The 24,587-nt window shown below is 43.1% G+C and overlaps 1 protein-coding gene across 6 annotated transcripts in view; it reads left to right on the top strand.

Moving 5' to 3' along the window:
- Positions 1 to 23,545, top strand: part of pde4dip (phosphodiesterase 4D interacting protein) — a 66,194-nt gene extending 42,649 nt beyond the window's left edge. For 2 of the 6 annotated variants that reach the window (XM_026342976.1, XM_026342970.1), the window contains 33 exons: positions 538 to 675; positions 838 to 957; positions 1,098 to 1,190; positions 1,433 to 1,642; positions 1,732 to 1,890; positions 2,228 to 2,323; positions 2,456 to 2,593; positions 2,676 to 2,855; positions 2,937 to 3,131; positions 3,223 to 3,477; positions 3,699 to 3,864; positions 6,896 to 7,008; positions 7,173 to 7,339; positions 7,575 to 7,872; positions 7,978 to 8,143; positions 8,302 to 8,418; positions 8,720 to 9,185; positions 10,183 to 10,418; positions 10,547 to 10,595; positions 15,446 to 15,711; positions 15,991 to 16,140; positions 16,954 to 17,238; positions 17,453 to 17,584; positions 17,752 to 17,871; positions 18,060 to 18,249; positions 18,367 to 18,491; positions 18,596 to 18,733; positions 18,836 to 18,943; positions 19,190 to 19,356; positions 19,442 to 19,573; positions 19,965 to 20,103; positions 20,566 to 20,612; positions 21,367 to 23,544. In XM_026342976.1, the coding sequence (XP_026198761.1) occupies positions 538 to 675; positions 838 to 957; positions 1,098 to 1,190; positions 1,433 to 1,642; positions 1,732 to 1,890; positions 2,228 to 2,323; positions 2,456 to 2,593; positions 2,676 to 2,855; positions 2,937 to 3,131; positions 3,223 to 3,477; positions 3,699 to 3,864; positions 6,896 to 7,008; positions 7,173 to 7,339; positions 7,575 to 7,872; positions 7,978 to 8,143; positions 8,302 to 8,418; positions 8,720 to 9,185; positions 10,183 to 10,418; positions 10,547 to 10,595; positions 15,446 to 15,711; positions 15,991 to 16,140; positions 16,954 to 17,238; positions 17,453 to 17,584; positions 17,752 to 17,871; positions 18,060 to 18,249; positions 18,367 to 18,491; positions 18,596 to 18,733; positions 18,836 to 18,943; positions 19,190 to 19,356; positions 19,442 to 19,573; positions 19,965 to 20,103; positions 20,566 to 20,612; positions 21,367 to 21,423 (5,418 nt within the window). In that variant the 3' untranslated portion in view covers positions 21,424 to 23,544. Of the gene's footprint in view, positions 1 to 537; positions 676 to 837; positions 958 to 1,097; positions 1,191 to 1,432; positions 1,643 to 1,731; positions 1,891 to 2,227; positions 2,324 to 2,455; positions 2,594 to 2,675; positions 2,856 to 2,936; positions 3,132 to 3,222; positions 3,478 to 3,698; positions 3,865 to 6,895; positions 7,009 to 7,172; positions 7,340 to 7,574; positions 7,873 to 7,977; positions 8,144 to 8,301; positions 8,419 to 8,719; positions 9,186 to 10,182; positions 10,419 to 10,546; positions 10,596 to 15,445; positions 15,712 to 15,990; positions 16,141 to 16,953; positions 17,239 to 17,452; positions 17,585 to 17,751; positions 17,872 to 18,059; positions 18,250 to 18,366; positions 18,492 to 18,595; positions 18,734 to 18,835; positions 18,944 to 19,189; positions 19,357 to 19,441; positions 19,574 to 19,964; positions 20,104 to 20,565; positions 20,613 to 21,366 lie in introns of all 6 variants that reach the window. The other 4 variants (XM_026342955.1, XM_026342943.1, XM_026342964.1 and 1 more) reach the window with 4 other exon arrangements.
- Positions 23,546 to 24,587: the final 1,042 nt, after the last annotated feature.

Raw genomic sequence — 24,587 nt, 5'->3', positions numbered from 1 at the left:
TTATGTTAATGATTAAATGATTAGAATGTGGTTCCATATTTTAAATGGAATGAAACTCAGTGGAATCAATGATAAAAGCTCCGACTGTTTCATTCCTTTATTCTTTGCCCTCACTGCTGAACCTTTAGCTTGAGGTTTATTTCATGTCGCACAGTCAAAGATGCTACCGCTTAGTTAGACATTGCTTTTCCATAGAATACGGTTCCATACTGTTCCCTGTTTGCTTTTAAACTCAGCTGAAAACGTTGCACATACTAATAATGTCCCCAAGGTCAGGATGATGTCACATCATGACTCAGTCCCATAGAAACAAAAACAAGGAAATCAACAACGTGCTCCTGTGGCAACAGCCGTTTCCTCAGGAAGTCATCCAGCAGTGAGCTGACATCACTTTCCACTTTCACTCAATCATGCAGCTGCCAGGTCAACACACACTGTGTGTATGTGGCATCTGCTGCTGCCTGCTGCCTGACCACACCGCCCCGCTCCTGTGTACGTTACAACTACTAAATATTTCTTCTTCCTGTGTTTCCTCAGCGGCTGATTGACGAGCAGCAGGGTCAGCTGAGCCAGTACGAGAGTGCTGCAGGTCAGTGTGTCGGTGAGCTGCAGAAGGCCCAGGACCAGGTCCACTCTCTGCAGGCCAAGATCAGAGAGAGCGAGACCAGGAACCAGGTACATGCCCCCCCCCCCCTCCAGACTTCGACTTTAATCAGCTGAAATGGCTTTTACATAAATCTACAAAACCACCTGGAACAAATGGAAAAATGACATTATTGAGATGAGATTTGAGATTTTAAATTCTGATGTTTTGTTTGTTTGTTTGTTTATTTGCAGAAGCTGCAGGAGCATCTTGGTGAGATGGAGTTGGAGCTGCGAACGGCCCGAGAGGAAGCCCAGCAACAAGAGCGCAACATCCAGAACCTCTCCGATGCTGTCGACTCCAAGGAGGCAGAGGTAGATAGAGGTGGATGCATGAAGAGATAAATGTAGAGCAGAACGGACAGAAATGTAAAGACTGAAATCAAATGTCAAAAGGGAAAATGCTTGATCAGTGTTGTTCACAGTACAGCATGTGTGTCTCTGTGTGTGTGCAGGCTGCAGAACTGTACAGGGTGATTGAGGAGCAAAATAAGATGCTGTGTTCTCTCAAAGAACTCGCCAACCGCAACCAGCTGCAGCAGCTGCAGGTTCGTCTTCTGTATTCACTTGGACTTGTAAACAAGTGAAGCTTCTTCATGACTTTCAACAACTCTACTGAAAAGGAGCTTTTGTAATCTACAAGCACTGAAATGACTAGTTTCTGAAGGCTGATGTCATATAACTCTAGTCATGTCTAGTTTCAGTTCAGTGCTTTGGAACAGTTTTAAATCAGGGCTCCGTGTACTTCCTGTTTTCACTCTTCTTCATCTCTACCTGGTTTTACCTCCAGGTGTCTGGAGCAGAGAGTATTCGAGGACAGGGGGAAGTTCTGGCTCTGCAGGCCTCTCTCTTCCAGGCTCAACTGGAGCTCCAGGCTGGACAGCGGGCGCAGCGACATGCAGCCAGAACACAGGAGGACCTGAGTCGGGCCCTGCAAAGGCTGGAAAAAGACCTGCAGGGGGCGCTGCAGCACAGGAGGGAGACAGAGAAACACAACCAGGTGAGAAGAAGAGTACTAGTTTCATTTTTGTTCGTCTTGTCTCTTGGCTGTTGGACGTGTGTGATGCTGTGTTTGTGTGCGATGTTCAGGAGCTGCAGCTGGCTCTGGAGAAGGCTCGACTGGCTCTGCAAGAGAGAGAGGAGAAGCTCAGAGAAGGAGAGCAACAGAGACAGAGGGAGAAGGAGGAGCAGGAGAAGACCATGAGAGAGCTTAAGACATGTCTGAAGGCAAAAGAACAGCTGGTGGAGGTCAGACACGTGCACTCAATCATACCTTAGACTTAAACAGCTCATTGTGCTGGAACAACGCTCAAACTTATATACACTGATTTAATTTAGGTTAATGTTAATTATGTTGTATCAGCGAAATGCAAACCACAAATATTTAACATGCACAGTCCGACATGAAAATGAAGATGAAGATGTAATAGTGAAAGTGGATAGTTTCACTTCCTTTTTTTAAGTTGCTGTCTCAGCTGAGCTCTGCCTCAGTTCTGCCTTTTGACCAAGCTACTTCTAATCCTGTCAAGACACAGAAAACACACAGTACAGTGCACACTGATGCTTTCTTTCTGTCCTCCACCAGGACTACTGTGAGCTGTTGGATGATCCAAAAGAGAAGAGAGACTCTCTGCTTCAGAAACTCCGCCAGCGCATCAAGGAGAGAGATCGAGCTCTGGAGGTAAACGACACACAAACAGAGTGAACACTGCTCCATTCTATTCTGTTTAGTTTTAGTTTGGACCTGTTGGAACATTTAGGAGCACTGCGGTCACACTTTGGGATTGACCTTTGTTTTGTGGCCAACCTGCAGCAAGCAGTGGATGAGAAGTTCCGCTGTGTGGAACAGAAAGAGGAGGAGGCACGCAGGCTGCAGCTGCTGCTCAGAGAGAAGGAGAGGGACTTGGAGAGACAGCGCTGCGTCCTGACCAACAACGAGGAGACGATCACTGTAAGAAAACTCACACACACAGAAACACACAGTCACTCTGTCAGCTCAACCACCTCATTCCTTCTTGTCTGCTGTGAACCAGAGCCTGGAGGTGCTGGTGAGAGGTAAAACTCTGGAACTGGAGCAGGTGTGTGACGCCTGGAGGAACGTCCAGCGGCAGCAGCAGGAGAGCGAGGAGAGGCAGAGCCGCATCCTGAGAGAGAGAGATGCAGTGATCAGTCAGCTGCAGACAGCGCTGCACTCTCGCACACAGGAGGCACAGGTGCAGAGAGCTGGACGAAGCATTTTCACCAGTCGTAGGCACTTCTTCAGCTTTAACTTCTTCTTCTCCTCACCTCTGTAGGACCTGCGCTGCTCCCTGCTGGCTCAGACTCAGTTAGCTCCATCTGAAACTCTGGAGGAGCTGAAGGTCCGCCTCCAGCTCAAAGACCACCTCTTCCAAGAAGTGCTGGCTGACCGCACGCGTCAAACCCAAGAGCATCAGGAGCAGGTCCAAGATCTGCTCCGGACAATCAGTGCAAGGGACCAGTATATTCAGGTGCAGCAGAGGAACTCGGCTCAGACTCAAGTAACGTCACACACTGTACGTCTCAAGTATAAATGAAAAACTAGCTACGATGTCTTTGCAGGACTCTGCAAGCCGGCTCAGTGAGGTGATGGCAGAGCAGACATCGAGGCTCCAGGAGCTCCGCAAACAGTTGAGCTCAGGTTCTGAATCGAGGAGTCAGTCTGGACGAGACTTGGCTGTGGAGCTACAGGCAGCGCAGGACGAGCTGTGTCTTGCTCTGAGGAGGGAGAAGGAGAACCAAGTGCTGAGCAGGAGTCAGGCCGCCCAGCTGGACTCCCTCAGCAGGACTCTGCATGTGAAGGAGGAGATCATCAGGGTCAGTGACCGACAGGCGTTAGGAGAGGGAGATTCTGTTTATGGAAATGTGTGGAAATGAAGAATTTCACTGCAGCTTTCCATCCTCGAGCAAATCACTATTGTGTTTTCTGTCTGTTGTTATCTAATCTGCGTGTGTGTGTGTGTGTGTGTGTGTGTGTGTGTGTGTGTGTGTGTGTGTGTGTGTGTGTGTGTGTGTGTGTGTGTGTGTGTGAACTGCAGGACTTCCAGAGGGAGATAGTGGATCCTTCTGACCTCCCGCTGGTGGAGCGACTGACTCAGGAGATTGAGGATCTGAGGGAGAGCCTGGTTCAGCGGGACGGCCCCCCAGCCAGAGGTCCCATTCTGGGCCGAGACCGGCCCAACAGCAGACAGCCTGAGTTTGGAGGTGGGCACCAGAGAAGCATGGGACAGTATCTGTAACAGCAGGTCCCCCAGCAGCAGGAGGCAGTGACTGTGGTGGTGTTTGTACTAATTTAGCACAGTTTGAATCACTAACAGAACGTTTGTCTGCTCTTTTCTTCACAAGCCTGCACGCTTCTTAACACTGACACAAGAAATGGTAGTTTAATTAATGAGAGACACGTTTGATTGATTAAATTCAGGCTGGGAGGGGAGAGTTGTTGTCTCACTTGGGATGATGAGATTTTAAATACAATTTATTTCAGGGTTCAGGATAGAAGACAGTGGATAAAGGACGTTACATGTTCCCGATATTTGCCTTTAGTTTTGGTTTAAGATAATTCAGACAGTCCAGACATCTGCTTTTGCCTCCATTATGAATCAATTAATTAATTAATTAATTATGTTTTTGTTGGAGAACGTTCAAAGACAGAAAGATAATGAAAAAATAAAAACTACATAAAATATATTAATAACTAATGTTCTGAAAATGCTGATCCAGTTGGGTTAAAATCGAAAAGTTTCTAGAAAAGGTTTTTTATAAATGTTGTGCATACATACACACACACACACACATATATATATATATATATATATATATATATATATATATATGTGTGTGTGTGTGTGTGTATATGTATTTTTGCTCAATTTGGAACGAAGCTCTTCTCCGTCTCCCTGAACAGTAGGAGTCAGTCTACAAACAACTGACAAGAGGTTTTATTTCTTTGACGACTCGATCAACTGCTTTGTGTATCTTTTATTTGAAGGTCAACCAGCTTCACTTACCGTGTTAAATGGTGTAAATGTTCTGTATTTATATTATTGTAATATTCAGTTATGCAGTAGACATAACTGAATAAATTACTTTTGCATTATAGATTGTTTGAGGCCGATCTCTGTCTAGAAAGGAACAGAAACAACTGTGTGGGGGGATAATGAGTAGAGCAGCTGACACAGTCATAAAAAGACACTAGAGGAACAAAAGTGATTCTAATTGTGTTACTTTTGTCTTGTAGAAATAACCTCAGAGGATGAAGATGATTAATTATGTTTTTTTTGGAGAACGTTCAAAGACAGAAAGATAATGAAAAAATAAAAACTACATAAAATATATTAATAACTAATGTTCTGAAAATGCTGATCCAGTTGGGTTAAAATCGAAAAGTTTCTAGAAAAGGTTTTTTATAAATGTTGTGCATACATACACACACACACACACACACATATATATATATATATATATATATATATATATGTATATATGTGTGTGTGTGTGTGTGTATATGTATTTTTGCTCAGTTTGGAACGAAGCTCTTCTCCGTCTCCCTGAACAGTAGGAGTCAGTCTACAAACAACTGACAAGAGGTTTTATTTCTTTGACGACTCGATCAACTACTTTGTGTATCTTTTATTTGAAGGTCAACCAGCTTCACTTACCGTGTTAAATGGTGTAAATGTTCTGTATTTATATTATTGTAATATTCAGTTATGCAGTAGACCACAGTAAAACTGTATGTGTGTGTGTGTGTGTGTGTGTGTGTGTGTGTGTGTGTGTGTGTGTGTGTGTGTGTGTGTGCATGATCAGCAGCAGAAATGCGTCTTTCTGAATTCTGTAAAAGCTTGATTCAAACCTGTGTTTTGTTTTACTGAACAATATGAAAATATAATTGCACATTGATTTTATTATTATTAATATTCTGTGCACTTAGTTTATGTTTGTATTTTTGGGGGGAATGGTCAAATTTGTCAAATGTGTTTATGAGATTATGAGTTTGTGAGATTCAGCCACTATCAGATTAGTTCTCTGTAAATCATCCCATCATAAAATCAAATGTGACACTGGAGCACAGTAAGTACGGTCGTTTTTCTAACTGTTGATTTTCCTGTTCAGGCTGTGAGATTAAACCACATTTAAACTAAGTTCACCCACATTTAAAAAAAATCCTTCACATTTAATTGAATTTCTAAATATCTCGACCCTGTTATTAAACTCTTACAGAAAGAAAACTACAGTACGAGCATCATTTATGTGTTATTTAAAAAGCTGAGCATCAATTTAAGTGTTTAAGTGTTTGCTTATTTATTTGGACACTCACTTTCCTTCACTCCTCCATGAATAAAAACTGTACTTTCTTCACATTCCTTTAGCTCAAAATGCCAATAATTAAATCCCAGGTCAGTTTCCTCACCATGTGGTTTGTCTGACTGAAGCACCAGAACAACACTCAGCTAATTATAACGAAGATGTTTTGCACTCATTTCAGTTCATGTTGGCTGCAGCCTCAGAATTTAGTCCAAATTATTAAGAAATCTTCTACTAGACACCATAAATACAAAACCACTAGTGACAATTTATAGTGTATTTATTACAGAATAGGCTTGTTAGCTCCTTTTTCATCTTGTAGACTAAAAGAAGACATATAAAGATGAAAGTGACGACAGAATTTATAAATGAGCTTTTACAATCCAATAGAGACACATTTCAAGTAGTCACATGACACAGATGATTATATAGCGTATAAATAAAGAGACTTTTAAATGAACCCAGTCCTGTGTCAGATATTCATTCAGTTTAACCACAGTACAAATAAAGAGGTTTCTATCCAGTCACTGTTTTTGTGTTCTGGCATCTTTGAACCTTATAAATACGTTTGGTCAGATCCCTACTGATCGTTTCTGTGTCTTTAACCCACTGTTATTGGCTTTATGCTTGAATTAAATCCCATAAACTGACCTGAAAATTGACTCTGTCACATAGATTCTGTTAGATTTTAGCTAGCTGTTCATATTTACCTACAAACCTGCTTATATACATGTATGTAAGCAGATAAATGACTAGAATGATGAGTATGATAAATGACTTTTGCATTATAGATTGTTTGAGGCCGATCTCTGTCTAGAAAGGAACAGAAACAACTGTGTGGGGGGATAATGAGTAGAGCAGCTGACACAGTCATAAAAAGACACTGTAGAGGAACAAAAGTGATTCTAATTGTGTTACTTTTGTCTTGTAGAAATAACCTCAGAGGATGAAGATGAGGCTGATGATGACCTGAACAGCGAGTACACAGAGAGTGTTGATGAAGAGGAGTTCAAGCTGAGGCTCCAGTCTCTGACCAGCACTAAGGTACGAATGTCTGCACCAGGATTCATGAAGCTGAGAGTTTGAAGGATTAGTTATAATCAAATATGAGAAACCCACTGATTCTCTGATTCAGTAGAACTGAGCTCTGCTCTCACAAAACAGTATTCAACAACAACCGTAGTTCAGCTGTGACTGTGTCTGATCAGGGTCCTGGTGGTCCAGGAGAAGCACCGTCACAGGATCTGCTGTTTGAAGGTCCGGGCCTGATGGAGGTGAAGCAGCTGGTGGAGCAGAAGAGGGTGGTGGAGAGGGAGCTGGGAGAACTGAAGGCTCAGCTGGAGAAGGCTGGCTTCTCCTCACTGTCACAAATGAGGTGAGATGGTCTACTTAAAGGATCAGATAGAAGCATAGAGCAGAGTTTCCTCTAAAAATGGAACTGAATAAATGAGGTGCTGACATTTTCAGTGCTGGGAACCAGAGAACTGGGTTTAACAGTCTTTTCATGAGCTTTGTTAACAATAAGAAGGTTTTACAGTAATGTCGGCCTCAGTCCTGAACCTTCAAGTTGAATTACTCCAGCTAAAGGTTGTTTGTAATCACATTTAAAGGAAAGCTCTGTTCAGTCTGCAAACCGAGAACCAAGACTTAAAGTGTCGGCTGGATGAAGCAGCACAGCCTGACAATAAACCATGTGAGGAGCAAAAGCTACTGGAGGGTGAAGAGGAGGATGAAGAGGAGTTGGACGTGACCATAGAGGGGGTCGAGGACGATGAAGAAGAGGAGGAGAGCTCTGAGCTATGGGATACCTGGGAAGGAGAGCTGTCCCCGCCACAGACGCAGACCAGTGATAAGCAGAGGGAAATGAGATCCGCCAGGCCGGAGTCCCTGCACCTGGTCAGCTCACAGGTAGGAGAGCCGACGTATATCGCTTTTTTAAAGCAGCTACTTAGTTATAGAATTTAATTCTATATCAATTTATGAAACAACTCTTTTTACTCGGCCTGTATCCAGGTTGATGACCTGGACAGCAGCCTGCAGGGTGCCGTGTCCTCTGAGCTGTGTGAGAAAACCGTTCGTCTGCAGCTGAAGAGCAAAGAGCTGAAGGAGAGACTGATGGTTTCTGAGGCCACTGTGCAGGCTCAGGCCGAGCAGCTCAAAGACTACAGGGAGCTGCTCAGTGAGTGAACACACTGTTGTGTGGTGACAGTAATAAGCAACATAAACACGGTGTAAATAATCAAACCACTGCTAAAAAGTGTCCTGATGCTACAGAGTTGATGTCTAAAACAATCTGTACGTGCACTGAAGTCCTGCTCTGTTGTTGTGTGAGTGCAGCAGAGACAGCAGTTCAGCAGGACAGTAAGCAGATCCAGGTGGACCTGCAGGATCTGGGCTACGAGACCTGTGGCCGCAGTGAGAACGAAGCAGAGAGGGAAGACACCAGCAGCCCAGGTACCCACACAGTGAGATTCTTTAACTTCATGCAAATAGTAAGTTTAAATGTTTAAAACTAAAACTAAATTAAATGAAATCAGCTTTCAGGAGGTTGTATTTACAAATGAGAGACACCAGAGGGCAGCAAAGCCTCAGATCAAACTACACACTGAGCCGTTTATTTTAGTTTCTGCATTTTGACTTAGTTACAGTTTATTTACTACTGAAAAGAAAGAAAGAAATATATATTAATATAATACACACTGGATGTGTGATGCCATGTTGAAGTAATGTATTTCTACTTCATGCCTCTTGACAGAGTTTGATGACCTGGAGATGTGCACGTTGCTGGACTGTGGTTCCCAGTGGTGGCCTTCCAGCAGCAGCAGCTCCACCTTCACTAAATCCACCACCCAGAGCTCTGGTTACGGAGACGAGGTGTCATCTCTTCAGCGCCTCGTTGAGGACCTGCGTTCCCAGCTGTCCCGCTCTCAGGGAGTGATCCGTGGGCTGCAGAGCCGCCTCCGCTCCCTGTCCACCTCCAGCGACTGTGGGCCGTCCACACCCCGCAAGGTCAATTGGTCGTTCCAGGCCTCACAGAGTGGGGCAGAGGACGATGAGGGCTGGCAATCATCTGATGGAGGTCCACTGGCTTCGCCCCGTCACCCTCACCCAGACAAGGGTCTCCAGGAGCTGGTGTCCCGAGTGGACGCTCTGGAGGACCAGCTGAGGAAAGGAGGCAAGAAGTCTGTGGACCAAGATGGAAAGTCTGCCACGTGGCCGGGGTGAGTGACAGGAAGCAGCATCAGCAGCAGCTTATTCTGTTTTTATTACAGAAAATATTAAACATGATTATTTTATACAGTTGTGACACAATGAAATACTCTCTATTGAATTTAATCACTTCATTTAGAGCAAAGAAAGAAATAAAACTTGTCATGATAAAAAATAGAATAAAGAATAAAGGAGAAATAAACACATGACATAAATCTTTGATGTTAAGCATTAATATGTAAATATAATGTTAGTTAGTCATGAAAAGTGATCTGATCTGTACAAAATTAGCAAAATTTTACAAAGTCTGAATACATTCATGGTGCTGTGAACTAGAAAAGAAGGTCTTATTCCCAAAGGAGGCTTTTATTGTGAAACTTTGCCAGCAGTGATTCAAATATGGCAAAGTGGGAACAATTAAAATAAAATGATTTCAGCAGAGTGGTGAGTACAGCATGAGCAAACAGAAACTCACATGTTTAATATCTGCTAGAGAACTTTATCAACAGTGTGAACAGTGATCTGTTAATCACTCAGTGTTAGTTCATGTTAATCAAGCAGAACCACAGATGTTTTATGTAAACTCAGTCTGACAGGATTAACTAACATGAGGATGGGGACATGCTGTCCCATTTACAACTGTGGCTGCAGTGAAGCTTTAGGATTCTGGTAAATCGAAATCAGGACCCAAACTTTACTGTAACGACAGAATCCCTTTAATACACAAGCAAAACATCCAAGAAACACTTGGTTCTCACTCTGTAGTGTAACAGACATGGTTTCATTCATTTCTGTTGATGTCCTGTCTTCTAACTTTGTCACAGATGGATATTTAATACGTTGAGAGATTGAATGCAGGTGATTATTACAGCAGTCAGTATCAGGAGTGTTTTCCTGCTGTTTGTGAGCAGTTGGAAGGAAATATCTGTATTATGTCTGTTTCCTATCCTTCTATTATGTGCTGCATCATTTCATATTAGCTGCATGTTACTGTTTCTCTTTCTGTAGTAAATTCGACACCCTGATCCAGGCTCAGGCCCGGGAGCTGTCTCACCTCCGCCAGCGGATGAGGGAGGGTCGAGGCGTGTGCAACATCCTCACCCAACACCTCGGAGACACCACCAAGGCCTTCGAGGAGCTGCTGAGGGCCAACGACATCGACTACTACATGGGCCAGAGCTTCAGGGACCAGCTGGCTCAGAGCAGAGCTCTGTCACAGCGGGTCAGCTCAAAGATCAGCGGACGTGAGTCGGACTTTGGTTTGATTGTTTTCATTCTCCACAGATACATCAGAAACGATGAACTCACTCTTAGATGTAATTGAGTATGTGATTAAATTAATGACATCATTACGCTGTTTGTTTTCAAACAGGAGATCAGCCTGAAGATCCAGATGAGAAGACAGAGCTGCTCGCCATCCGGTCAGTGCTCATTTAGCCCAGCTCGAGGTGCCGTGTGTGTGTGTGTGTGTGTGTGTGTGTGTGTGTGTGTGTGTGTGTGTGTGTGTGTGTGACTTCTTTTACTTGGTAATTTTATCTTTGAATTTCTGGCGTCGTGTTGATTTCTGCATCACAACAGGCTCAGAGCTTTCAATGGAAAGTACCGTAGTGTTTCAGGCTGTGACAGATGTTTGTTCCTCCGGGCAGAATAATCAGTGGCTCGTTCAATAACGGGTGAAGATCTCACTGGATAATTAATGACAGGCTTAATTGGCTAATTAATGAGGAGGGGAAGTGAGGATGGGCTGCAGAGATGCCTAACAACCAGTGAGACAGAAATAGATGTCCCTCTAACATCCTTCCCTATGGCTGTTTTTCCAATAGTGAAAAAGTGAAAAACGGTTTTCATGTTTCTTTAGAAACGTGTTTAGGCTGCAGCACTGTATCGAACGAGGGCTGTTGTTTTCCATCTGGTAAGAATCAAATACTAAAAATCTTCAAGTTCACATCCTACTTCACTTGAGTCACATTTTGGTGTTGTTTCCTGCTGGTTGCAGTTGGCTCGCTGTCTAAACCCTTCAGCAGTTTAAGTCAGAGATGTTGCTCTGACGTTTCAGCATTACAGGACCCCAAAGTCCTTTGACGTCACAACTCTACAAGGCACAATCTATGATGAGGCCCCCCTCCACCATGACCAACATCAGGACAAACACAGTTATACAAGAGGAACAAAAACACCAACTCCTGTAGGGTTCTTTGTTCAGTACAGAACATCCGTTTCTTCAGGAAACAACTCAGCTTCTCTAGTTTTGTGAATCTTTTTAGCCTCGTTTAGCTCCTAGTTTTGGGTTCCCTGCACATTTCCTGTCAGGTTCAGTCTCAGTGTTTCCAGCTGCAGAAGTAGCTCTGATAAAGTCACTGTGTCTGCACCTGAGCACCAAACAGACACAGTTGGAGACTCTGTGTCTGCTGCATGAGTCAATGGGCCACGTTTTACTATATTGTGTTTAGTACATATAAAGGAGATTTTACTGTAGGTCAGAAAACACTTTTGGATTAAGATGGTTGATTGTTTCGTTCACAAACTGATTTTCTGTTACTCCAGTGTAACAAATTCACAAACCTCAGTATGAACAGTTGTTTTCTTTGGTATAAACCACTGGAAAACAGTCTATTAGACCTTAAATCTTCAGAGCTATAAATAATTTGACACACTTGTAAGTGAGGTCTGGTTTCTCTCAGGCTTCTGCTGAAGGTTCGGTTGCCACTTACTTCTTTTTGGATGACTGATGGATGTCCAGTAGGATCAGTAACACACTCCTGTTTCGTAACACAGCGCTTTGATTTTCAAACCTGAGTGGGATGGTTAGAATGAAATGGCTTCCTGAAAGGTGGAAAAAGCATTATTACTTCAGTTGACCAGTGATGAGCAGGCAGTGCATGAACACATGCATATTTTAGTAAGAGAAAAGCATCAGTGTGGTCCTTTAAGGTCTACGGGTGAGCGCTGGGTCAAACCCCAATAAACAAAGCTCTGTGAATAATTAGAGCTGCCCCTGAGAGAGACACAGAGACACAGAGACAGAGAGAGAGAGGCCTGCAGTAATCTAACATCATGTTGCAGCACAGATGGCCAGCCAGATGTGAAGGAGAATTATCGAGTGTGTTTTCTGCGACAGCCATCTCAGTTAACTGTCCCTGTCTGTGCACGGTAAACATGTAGACGTGGTGTACAGTATAGGTGGCTTCTTAAAATTACAATGAAGTCACTATTCATTTGACTATTTCTGTTATATGTATAGGCACAATCTGTGAGGTAAAGACTAAAACTAGGCTTAAAGCACAACACACGACTTTATTTAAAACTCTCTTCAGGTCTTAACCAAAGTGATTTAGTAGCCTTAGCAGGCACTGGTTGTAGATTTAAAATCTGGTCCATGGTATAAATGGTTCATTTACTTAGCGGAACATTAACAGGGTATTTAATATTATTACAATTACATAATGCAATATTACATTAATGTAATTTTAGACATTGTTGGAAAATAATAGTCACGTACAATTTACAAAGCTGTGTGCATGTTAAAGGAATCAGGCCAGTGTCTGTGGTGACGGCAGAACACATAAACTAGATAAATATATATGTACAGTGTGTACGCACCTTTACATCGGGAGTCTGACAGCACTGATGGCGTAATACTGCTGGGGCTTCTGCTGGCTGCACTGGGTTCAGGCCTTGTTGACACGGCCTCTAATCAGGTTAAGTTATTAAGACCTCGAATGGGGAAGGGAAATAGGTCAGAAGCAGCTAAACGCAGAGAGGGAGAGAGAGAGGGAGGGAGTTAGAGTGAGGGAAACGTGAGGGGACGCGGCAGAGAGATGAAGCTCAACAGAGGCAGCATCTCTCTGCTTCAGTGTGTCAGACGCTGCACATGGTGCTCCACATCAAGCTGTGCTCTGATCTCTCTTCTTTAGGATTTATTTGCTCGTAATGTGGATTTTTTTATTTGGGACAGAGGATAACTTATCTGCTTTTATCAGTTACTGTTGTGCAAGTTGTAGCTGTTGTTTTTTTTTTACTTTGGGAATCTCCCTGAAGCTTCTTCCAACGTGGAACATACTCCTCAGCAAATCCTGAAAACGTTCTGTTGAATCCGCTCTTGTATCAAAGAGGAATCCTGGATGTTTGCAGGTTCACAGATCTGAGCTGAAGAAACGCAGCCATCAGAAGAAAGATGAAGTGCTGCTTTGTAGGAGAACATTCATTCAGCTTCTGTTTCTCTCTTTTTTCTCGGATGGTTGCTGGAGCGTGAACATACCGGCCCTCAGGATCTGGACATCCGTTTTTACACGTGTCCCTCTTTGCCTCTCATCCATGTTCATGTAGCTCTTTCGTCACTGCCTCTCTCCCTCAGGACTCCCACTGCTGGTGGGATGAGTGGTTGTGTCAGTACTAAGAGGCTTTTATTGGACAGCACCATTCAAAACTTCAATATAAAAAAGACTCATTTTGGGACCAGAAAGGGAAAACTGCAGAAAAAAACACAATTTAGCAGAGTTGCACAAGAGAGTGAGAGAAGAAGAGAGACCCCGTGTGCAGCTGCAGGTTGCGTCATGAGTCATTTTTTGTTCAGCACAGTTCAAACAGTCTCTGTGCTGTATTTTAGTATTTAAATTATTTATTATTCACATTGTCACATGCTGGACGGGTCCGAACCTTTTTCTTTTTGCGCTCATACCAACATTTTCCTGATTTGTGTCGGCAGTTGTTACTGTTCCTGTCATCAAACCGATCTGTTGTGGTCTCATCTGAAACATTTGGATGCCAACAAATGCACAAATCCTTTAAATCTGCTGTGAGGGTTCACATTTATTAGATGTTTTAGCTTGACTCTGCACTCTGTGCGCTCTTCTTTGCATTTTTAACTACCCTGAGTCTGTTTTGGGATTTATTTGGGTGACCACCTGTAGTCCCAGTCCATACAATCCCAGATTGTGTGTGTGTGTGTGGGTGTGTGTGCAGGCCATCGAAATCCATCTCTCTGTGCAGCTCAAACCTAATCAGGATTTGCTCTGCTCTTCACCTGATCGCCCACACGCTCAGACATCCCTCTATCCCTTCATCCCTCACTCGCACTCTGCCAATCCACTGTGCCTGCTGTCACACGCACTCATAGGTCAGGACCTCAGCTGCTAAGCTAATGAGCCACGCTCGACTTGCTCTGGAGACACGACCGGGAGGAAAAACTGAGTAAAGACCCAGGAATCTGAGAGAGAGGAGGACAGATAACGTGGAGGCATGGCCAGTCAGTAGCCAGGCAGAAGGCTGTTGGCCAGGGAGCAGGAAGCTGCTGAAGGTGGATGATGGCTCCTCTGTGGAAGTCCATGCTGTCGAAGAGCAGCCCGCTGTACAGAGACTCTCTGTTCTCCTTCTCCCTGTGGGAGTGGAAGGCTCAGGAGAGAGAGCTACTGCTGCTGAAGAAACATACTGACAGGGAGAGGAGAGCACTGCTCACACAACTCGACAAGTAAGACAGACACAAGAAGAAATGTATGAAAAGTATAGTACTTAGACCAACAACATACTATGTTTCTCATTAAAGGAAGAAACTAACTACAGCAGTGAAAAATCTGAAAGGGCCAACTCAACCTGACTGCTGCTGATTTTCTGTGCTCTTCAAAGCCTGATGTGGGATGGAGCCTTGACAAACCACAACCTGATCAGTTTATTTGTATAATTACCACCGATATCTTAATATTACTATCTGAAACAACATAAGATGAATAATATCAAACACAACACGTAAGCTGGACACAGAGGAAGCTTTGGTGAAATTAAGGAAAACAGAAACGTTTTTAAAGTCGACCTTTACGCTGAAATCATGAAAATGTGTGTGTATGTGTGTGTGTGTGTGTGTCAGCCAGATATTGATTTAGATGAATGACCTTCACCTCAGAAATGTCCCAGTTAATTAAATCAGCTGTAGGGGACACAGTGCAGCTGCGTCATTATGTGTGATTATTTGTGTTGCTGTCGTCCCTCCACTTGCTCCGGGGGTCTCTGCCTGTTCTCAGTCACTGGATATATGAAGTTCTATATGTTTTATGTATAAGTATGTTAGAGTTGTAACAGTGTGACTCAGCATTTTAACCTGTGTGATTTGACACACACACTTGTCGTAAGTCACTAAGAGGCTAAAGCAACACAGTGCAGTCAGCAGAGCCTCTCTGGGTTACAGCTGATCAGCAGCCTGTAAGTGACAAAGCAGTTCTCATGTTATTTTGGTGGAGTGTATACTGACTCTGTACTGTATGTTTGTGTGTGTGTACAGGCTCAGTAAGGAGCTGCAGCAGAAGGACAAAGTCATTGAGTCTCTTCGTGCCAAACTAAACCAGCATCATCATCATCATCCTCATCGATCAGACACGCCGTGCAGCAGCCACGCCCTCTCGGACACCACCGACCAATCAGACCGTATCTCCTATGTGTCTGATGAGCATGGATCCGCAAATGAAGACCTGGAACTTTGTTCCGACGTGGACGCTGCCAGTGAGCTCGGCCAGGAGGAAACAAGGCCGTCTACCAGAGTCAGCACGGGTGAGAGCAGACGCTCAGCTTCAGATAGTGCATAAAGCAAACAGTGCTACAGACTGTGTGTGTGGGGTATGATTCGCTGATCAGTGGAGCAAACAGTGGAGTTTTATGGCACTGAGCAATAATAAGTGCTTTGATAATTCTTTTCACATGACCTCTGCAGTATCACTGTGTCCACTGTTCATCACAAATAACAAATGTCCCAGCTACACATGATAGTTGTAGCGTCTGTGTCCACAGTCTGTTCTCTCCAGCATGACAACAGACTCTTTTCATTTCCAGATTGCCACTCTCACAGTAGCGCCATGTCACGCCATCCGTCTGTCCCTCCATCCATCACCTCATCCCACAGAACCCAGTCCTGCCTCAGCTGTCCCAGCATGCAATGCCCCAGCCCACCACACAAACCTGCAGGCATGCACAGTCAGACAGGTAAGAAGAGGTTTAAGCGTGGGGCCCCGAGAGAGTTTATCTTGATGCTGATTAGTTTTTTTCTGCTGCTTTTTCTCTACAGCTGATGTTTCTCTCTCTCTTTGTTTCTGTCTTCTGGTTTTGTTACATCTCCACTTTTCTTTTCCTTTTTCTTTTCGTCCCAGCTCCAGCTTCAGTCTGCACCTCTGTCCCTGTCAATGCTCCTTTCTCCTCCTCCACTCAGACTGCACATTTCCCCTTCCATCCTTTGCCCACAACCCTACGAACCCGTTGCCAAGACAGTGGGGGGGTGGGTTTCTCCCTGGCCGAAGTGCACCAGGAGCTGCAGATGTTACAGAGGCAGCTCGGACACAGTGACAGTGCGTCTGATTGTAGATGCATGAGCATGGGAGTGTGTTAAAAACTAACAGTGTGCAGAAGCTCAGTAATACTGACTGATAATGTCAGGTTGATCTTTAGTGAAAAGGAGAGACGCCACCTTTACCATCAGTCTGAGACTGAGAGACAGCTGAGCAGATTTAATACTCAGCTGCCTCCACGTCGTTCTTTTCTTTCCCTACTTGACTTTCTCTCCTTTCTCTCCTTTCTTTTGTTTTTACTCTGTTTCTCGTTTTAAATCTTTCTCATTCTTTGTTCTTGACAAACCACCCACCAGATCAGTTTTATTTTTTCTAATTACCAAACTTGTTCCCCGTGCTAAGAGATCCTCCATCTCTCTTTCAGTTTTTTCTATTCCTGTGTGCTTCACTAATCTTCTTATTAGACTGTCTCTGTCCATTGTATTGTATTTATTTTATTTCCCCTCCTCCTCAGGGTTTTCCACTCCCCAGTCCAAACCTCATCTGGGTTTTCCACTGTCCCACCAGCAGCCGGACTCCTCTGCCTTCGTTCCTCTGTCCTACCATGGATACCAGCATTCTCCATTCAGCAGTGCCACCAGCAGCAGCAGCCTGGACGCCAGTTTAATAATGAAAACTGGGGCCAGTCTGCTGGAGAGCAGTGCATTGTGGGATATGACTTATGCTACCCGACCAGTCAGACTCGGAGCAGATTTGTCATCAGGATCATCAGGGTACCAGTCAGGCACCAGCCACACAGGTAGAACCACACTCAAATGCCAGTCTGAAGGTTGTTTGGTTTAACTCAGTTAATTAACATACTAACAGACGTTTGGTGATTGATGAATATTAAATAGGCTGCAGAATATAGAATAATAATAATAATAAATATGTTCAGTTTACAGTCGTATACATCAATCAGTTACTAGTATAAACAGATATTTAGCTTGAGTTTGTGTCATGTGTGACTGCAGGTGCAGACCTGATGAAGGAGCATCTGAGAGAGATCAGGAGTCTGAGACAGAGACTGGAGGACTCCATCCAGACCAACGACCGCCTCCGACAGCAGCTGGAGGAGAGGCTGGCCCACAAGGCCACTGAAAAAGGTAACACACACACACACACACACACACACACACACACACACACACACACACACACACACACACACACACACACACACACACACACAGACAGTTACGTCCTATCTGCTGTTCTCTACTTGTTTTTACCAGTGAATGATGAGACTCTTCCCTCCCTGTCTTCTCTCCAGGTGCTCCTACTAACATCTACATCCAGGGTCTGGACTCAGCCGGACAGCTGTCCAGTGAGATCCGGCTTCTGAAGGAGGAGAACATCAGTCTGCAGAACCAACTGAAGCAGGTCACAACAGGTAAAATCAGACATTCCCTCACTAAACTGTGGAGAAAACACTGACATGTGGGACCTGTTGGATTGTTTGTGTTGCTCTGAAGGAATATTTCTGGCTGCGGTAAAGAGAGATCAGACAGACATTAACAGTTCTGAGTTGGTTCAGGGTCAGATGATCGGCTCAGCTTTTTCTTGGTGTGTTTCTTGCAGAGAGCAGTAAGGAGGTGGAGCAGCTGAGGGAGGCATCTCTCCTGGAGCGAGCCAGGCTGAAGGAGGCAGAGATGGAGGCAGAGAAGTGGGCAGAGCGGGGCAGGAAGCTGAAAGCTGAGGCTGAAGCTCACAGCCAGGAGATGACACAGCTGAAACAGGACAGACAGAGGAACCAGGAAACCATCAACAGGTGAGTGTGTCTGCACTTTTGTGGGGACCAGTTTGAGAGTGTTAGTGAGTTATCGACAGGGATCCTGGCGTTAGCCTGACTTTTTGAATCTGTCAAGCTATGTGTGTGTATTGACAGGCTACAGCATGAAGTGAGTGTCCTCCAGCAGCAGCTGAGCGAGAGCCGCAGTTTGGTCCACTCTCTTCAGTGTGAGCTGCAGGTGTACCACCGAGTGTGTGGAGTCACCACCACCACACGCTCAGGTAGAACTCATCACTGTCAGACCCAACACAATAGCTGGTAGTCGCAAAAATATGACTCAACACGACTAAGACCAAGAGAAATTCTGGTTTTGTTTGTTTCTAAGCAGGTCGGGTCAGTGACGGTGCCAAGCAAGGACCCAGCAGTGCAGCGTTTGACCCCAAAGAGCTGCACATTCAACTTGAGCAGCAGCTGAACGGACAGGCGGACACACAGCCTCGAGCTAGGAGACAGCTCTTCAGCGGTCAGTATGTCTGGTACACCCACCCTGCATCTTCAGATAATGAAGAACAGAAGATTACAGAACTGACTGAAGCTCATTACTGATGGAAATGTTCTTCCACAGATAATGTTCCCTCTCCACCTGTAAGAGACATGGGACTCGTCAGTCCTTCTTCTCCTCTGCATTCTGTGCAGACACCTGCAGGAAAGACGGGAGCTGCTGCTGGACAAGGTGAAATCTCCACATTATAAACAACTCCGGCTAAGACACATACTGCATGAAAAGCAATATTAATAATGAATCATATGTGAACAATATCCTCCTCCTGACATTTAACAGAATCTTTTTTTGTGTTCATTAACTAAACAGATTCTTGTTATTCCACTGTCTGGAGTCACACTGAAACCCTTCATATCACTGAGAATCTGTGGGTCTCCCTCTTGTCCTTAGTCCTAAATCTCTTGTTTTCTTTTCAAGCAGCTCCAGACGCTTCCTTTTCCAGCCGACAGAGTCGCCATGTAGTCGGCCACATTGAAGACTTTAAAGCTCTGCAGCAGCAGATCCTGGAGGGCAGTGCTCTACTCCACAAGATGGAGGGGACCCTTTATTCCCTGTGCACCCCACAGGAGTTCAGCCTCCATCACGTGAGTCCAGGTCCAAACAGTACCGCAGGTCAGCTGATTCTGAGCTGAAGCACTTTGTTAACAGCATATGTTCTGTGTGTTTCAGCCTTCAGACTCAGGTTGTGTCAGGAGGCTGCTGGCTGACACTAAGACCCTGACACAGATCCAGGAGGAGGCAGACTCTCTGCTCCAGATGTTCTGGAGAGCAGCACTGCCCAGTTCTGAGGAAGCCAAAAAGGTTAGAAACAAGGTCAAGTCCACGGGTCCAGGGTCTAGTTGTTACTGAGGAAAAAGCTGATGATGTAGTGGAAACGTAGAGGAATCAAGAAAAATTCAGCTTTTTTAAATCCATCTTTGTTACTGCCAGAAGGGAGAATATGAAGACTGGAAAAAAATATCTCAAGCAGCAACATCTGTCTTAGACTTTTGGATTTTTATTATTTTATTTATTTATTTGTTAAAATTTGTTCAAAATGTCTCCATATGTGCAACTATTGCTTTAACAGAGAGGGAGAATTCCTTTTGTTTCCAGCATGTTGTTAACTGGAATCCACTTCACTTCGACATACACAGCTGATCCAGTACAGTTTGGTTTGGGTTATTTTCAGTGTAACTTTGTGTGTTTTCAGGATCAGCCTCTGAGGGAGGAGGTTGGTTCTCTGCGTCTGAGGCTCTCAGAACAAGAACAAGCTCTAAAAGACACGATGGAGAGACTGAAGAGCTCCAACCGCAGCAGAGATAGCATGGAGCACTTTATAGTCAGCCAGCGTGAGTCACAGATGTTGTTTTGCAGTAGCACAGACTGTAGAAGACCAATATAAAACTGCTTTTTATTACAAAAAACAAAATAACCCCAACAGTCTTTCAGTAATAGAATATTTGCATTATTTCTTCCTTTAATCTTACAAGACGCCTGTCTGTATTTGATCTATTAGTGCGAGCAGATATCAGATACTTTGATGTAACATTCTGAAACCAGAGTTTGATCTTTCATCATCTTCATCTGCAGTAATTCAGTTTCACAGTGTTGCACGATCCTACCCCATCTTCATAGTCACTTTAATGAAGATATACTTTTTGGTGTTTTTGCCAATGGAGTCAGTAAGGAGGCAAACAGAGGGGAGGGTATCATATGTAGACTCGAACCAGGACACAGCGCACGTCCTGAAGTCTTCTGTTCAACTGATGAACAAACGATAACTCCCAGATGCTCTTTGTGTTTGTTCACAGTATCGAGAACACGGGACGTCTTGAGGAAAGCCAAGACAAACTTACAGGTGAGTTGTCTCATATTAATGTTTTCACATCTTTTTATTTGAGCAGGTCCGAACACCGCAGGGGTTCAAGTAATATTTATGATTCTGAACAGAGAAAAACGATGTTAGAAGTGAAAAGTCCATGTTTCCTTCTCATCCTCACCCTCTCTCTTTCCTGACTCCCGCTGAGTCTCCTCAGGAGAACGAGCTCAGGATTTCCTCCCTTCGTCAAGCCGCTTTCTCTCTCCCTCCTTCCTCCCCATGTCCTTCCTCTATTTCCTTTTCCTCCTCCTCTTCACCTTTCGAGCTCACCTGTAAAGGTACAGTCCCCTGGTTTTGCTGTGTCCTGCTAACATGATGAAGCTGTTTGCATTTTGACAATAACCTTGGTATTAAAATACATTTGCATGTAGCCAGTCTATTGACGTGCTCATTGATGACTCGAGGCTAAAGGAACATTTCAGATCCATCAAGACTTCTGTCCTTGCTTGTAATAATAGAAAAACATTGATTTTAAGTGGACGTTAAAGCTGCCCTGTACATTTTTGGACCACTTGTATGGTTTGAAGTTGTGTTTGTATCTTGTGCTGTACTAAAACTTGCATTATGATTTTGAATTAACGTCTTGACATCAGCTTTGCAGTTCTTAAATGTTAGAACAGTCTGTAAAACACGTTTGGGGAGACGTTGAAGACACCACAAATGTTTTGTTCCACCCTCGGAGCAGGTTGTTCAGTAACTCCGTCACCTGAGTAGCTCATCTTCTGTCTTTCAGGTAAAAACACAGGAGGCTTCTGTGAGCTCGCCTTCTCTCCTGGTTGGGGTGTCATGACGCCCCAAACATCCTCCTCTGCCTCCTTTTGCTCCTCCTCCTCTTCCTCATCTGCTGTTCTGTGACTGGCTCACCACCAGCGCCCCCTGCAGGCAGCCTTTATGTAGTGCACCGGCCCCACATCCCTCTTCATCAGCATCATCACCATCTCCTCTTCAAATAGAAAATGCTGGAAATCGTGGCTCTAACTGACTTGAGAAACATTTCATTTGAGTGACATATTGAGTGTTAATGAATGTTGTGTTTTGGTTGATGATGGTTTATGAATGTGAGTGACTGCAGTCGTTTTCTTGTTGGTATTACTGTTTGTGTTTATTGAGGTTGTCAACTGAAGTGCTTTTCTCCTTCCTGAGACCATTCTGAGTTCAGCTGAAGTTGACTTATGATTTTTAGCTTCTAAAGAGGATCAACATAAACCCAGTTTAAACAGTAGTCAGGCTTTCAGGTATCTGAACATTTTATGTGATCTAGGTGGTAAAATTTCACTGTCTTTATACATGATCTCTCTATATGAAACCTGGTCCCTGTTTGTGATTTAAAACTAACATGAAAAGAAAATTCTCCCGTCAGTTTCTTTATCGACTTGTGTATCAGAAGCTGCCAATCAGAACCCAACTTCGGCCACATACTTGAGCAGGGATTGAAGAAACATAAATGCCAGCAGGGAACGGGGTTTTGAAAAAAGCCAAAACCAAAGTGCAAAGTGCTTCCTCTCAGCTTCTGCTGAAGCCTCTGTTTGTAGTTAGTATGTAGATAAGTTGCATGTGGTTTGAGCAGCTTGTGGAAACAAAGCCATACTCTCAGATGGTTTAGTAGATACAATACGTAGTTGTTTTGTCCAGTTTGTACAAAAAATGTCATAAAAAGTAGCCAACTCCAAGTAGCCAAACCGTGTAGAGCTAAAATGACACTCTGGTCAGATAGGTAGATGATGTTCTTTTGCATTTACTCACAAATGAAACATTCATTTAGGAATCATTGTTCTCACTCCACAATATTACTCTGATTATAGTTAAACTATGGGTCCAACCCAGTTTTTGTTCCTAACACACTAACATGCAGTAATGGAAAGCCTTCTGACGAAGCTGCTGTGTGCAGCATCTTAGTAAACCAGTGTTAATTAAAACAAGCACGTTACAGACTGTTGTCATGAGGCTTCTCAGCAGCTTGTGCGATGCCTTCAGTCCAGTGATCATGGAAAGAAATTTATACTGCAAGGTCCAAAAGAAAGTACATTTAACTTTTATAACCAGACAAATGGACCACATTGTTCTGTTTTTTTTTTTTTTAATTGTGATTCTTTAGGTGTTTTTACTTTTACTTTTGAGTCAAATTTGTATTTTTTTTTTTAATGTTTGAATCTCCCTAAAGATGACAATCAAAAAATTTACATCGTCTGCAGGACTCGCTCACTGTGCAATGGAACTTTTCTGTTCCTTATTTCACTCTGGCTTCTCTTTTAGTTTTTATTTTTCTGTACAGCAGGTTACCTGTTTCTTTTGTTGCATGAACTGTGGCTTTACTGCCCTCCTATACTTTTACTGAAATATGCAATTTCCTGGGCTACTGTGCAATACTAGCCTTCATGTTTGCTTTTTGTTGATGTACTAGTCCTGGTTATTAAAGTGCCATGTCATCTGTTTCAGTTCTAAAGATGAACTGACTTAAACATGTTGAATGAATTTGTCCACTGTTCAGACAATCAATTTGAAGCAGTTTAATGGCCCACTCATTTTTAGCTTAAAATGAATCCGAGTTTTATACAACATGAAAAAAGCACTGTAATGTATTTAATAAGCAATAAGACAAACCAAAGTGAATGTCAAATCAGGTGTAAATTATTAAGTTTAGATATTTTTTGTGTTGCTCCCCACAGGTCAAAGATCAACCTTAATGTTTTTCGTAGTATCGCCGAGGTTTTAGAAACCACATATGTATGTAGATATTAAAGGGAGTGTGTACTTCAATGCAAGGTTTTGTTGCTGTGAGAGACAGATGTGGTCTTTGGATGAAGACCTGCTGTATTTTTAATGCATGTTCTGTTTATTAAAATGCTTTGGGGTAAAAAGAAAAGAACCTTTTCAAATAAAGGAGATAAAACCATGAATGTCTTGTTCATTATCGTTTTTGTTTTGTTTACCTGGGGAGAAAATTCAGCCTAAAAGCAAATAGACTGTAGATTGTAGTGTCATGTTATTTTCAAACTAAACATTGTAAAAGAGAATTATTCAGGTGTTTATACACTGCATATCATTTAGCTATAGGGCAAAACAATTGTATTTACTTTAAATTATACAAGACATTTTAATTTCACTAATATCTTCACTTTTTCCATTATTATTTACTTTTCATGTAATCATTGTGTGGTTTAATCAGCAGGTGGCAGCACAGCCCAACAAAACAGATGTAACTGCTCTCTGCTAATTACCTGCAGAATCACAGAGACACAGATGTTTAAAGTAAATGAAAATGGATAAAAACTACATTCTGAAAACATTTTCTATTACGAATTAAATATTAAATTGATAGTTTTTTTTTAAAGAAATGTTTTGCATGTGATGAGTCTGTGGAACTTCACATAAAGGAATCATCTGTGTAAATATGGGAAGAAGAAAGAAGACCTGTGTTCCTTCAAAATAAAACAGCAAAACATGCAGTGTCTGTTTGCATATTAGTAAAGCTTGGCGTATATAATACTTTATATTTACATTCTATATATATTAAATCAAATGCCCGATTTCAACATTATCAGTGTAAATAATGGGAATTTATAGAGGACACAAGTTTCCTGTATGAACTCTATAGGGATGTTGTGTTGTCTGTGTCTTTGTGTTACTCTACTGCTGCACAAATGTTTACCTTCTGGGAACAATACTTATTTTCTGATGTTGATCTACACATCTTCAGACCCAGCCAGTCGTCTTCAGTAAATTTACTAGTCTGTTAGCCAGTTTTTGCTGCTCTTTCTTTCTGTCTGCCAAAACTGCCACCTCTTTTTCTGCTCTTTATTTATTTACAACGTTACTAGTGATACACACCACTTCAAGACAATCTATTGCATGATTGATCCTTCTCTGAGCTTTTTCTTTTTAATTGTCAGTCCATCCTTTTGTTTCTACTTTTCCTTTAAGGAGTCCACTTTATTTTGAAACATCCGTGCTCTT

Source organism: Anabas testudineus, chromosome 4, assembly GCF_900324465.2.
Source record: "Anabas testudineus chromosome 4, fAnaTes1.2, whole genome shotgun sequence".
Classification (NCBI taxonomy): Eukaryota; Metazoa; Chordata; class Actinopteri; order Anabantiformes; family Anabantidae; genus Anabas; species Anabas testudineus.
This window is presented reverse-complemented; position numbering and strand designations above follow the sequence as displayed.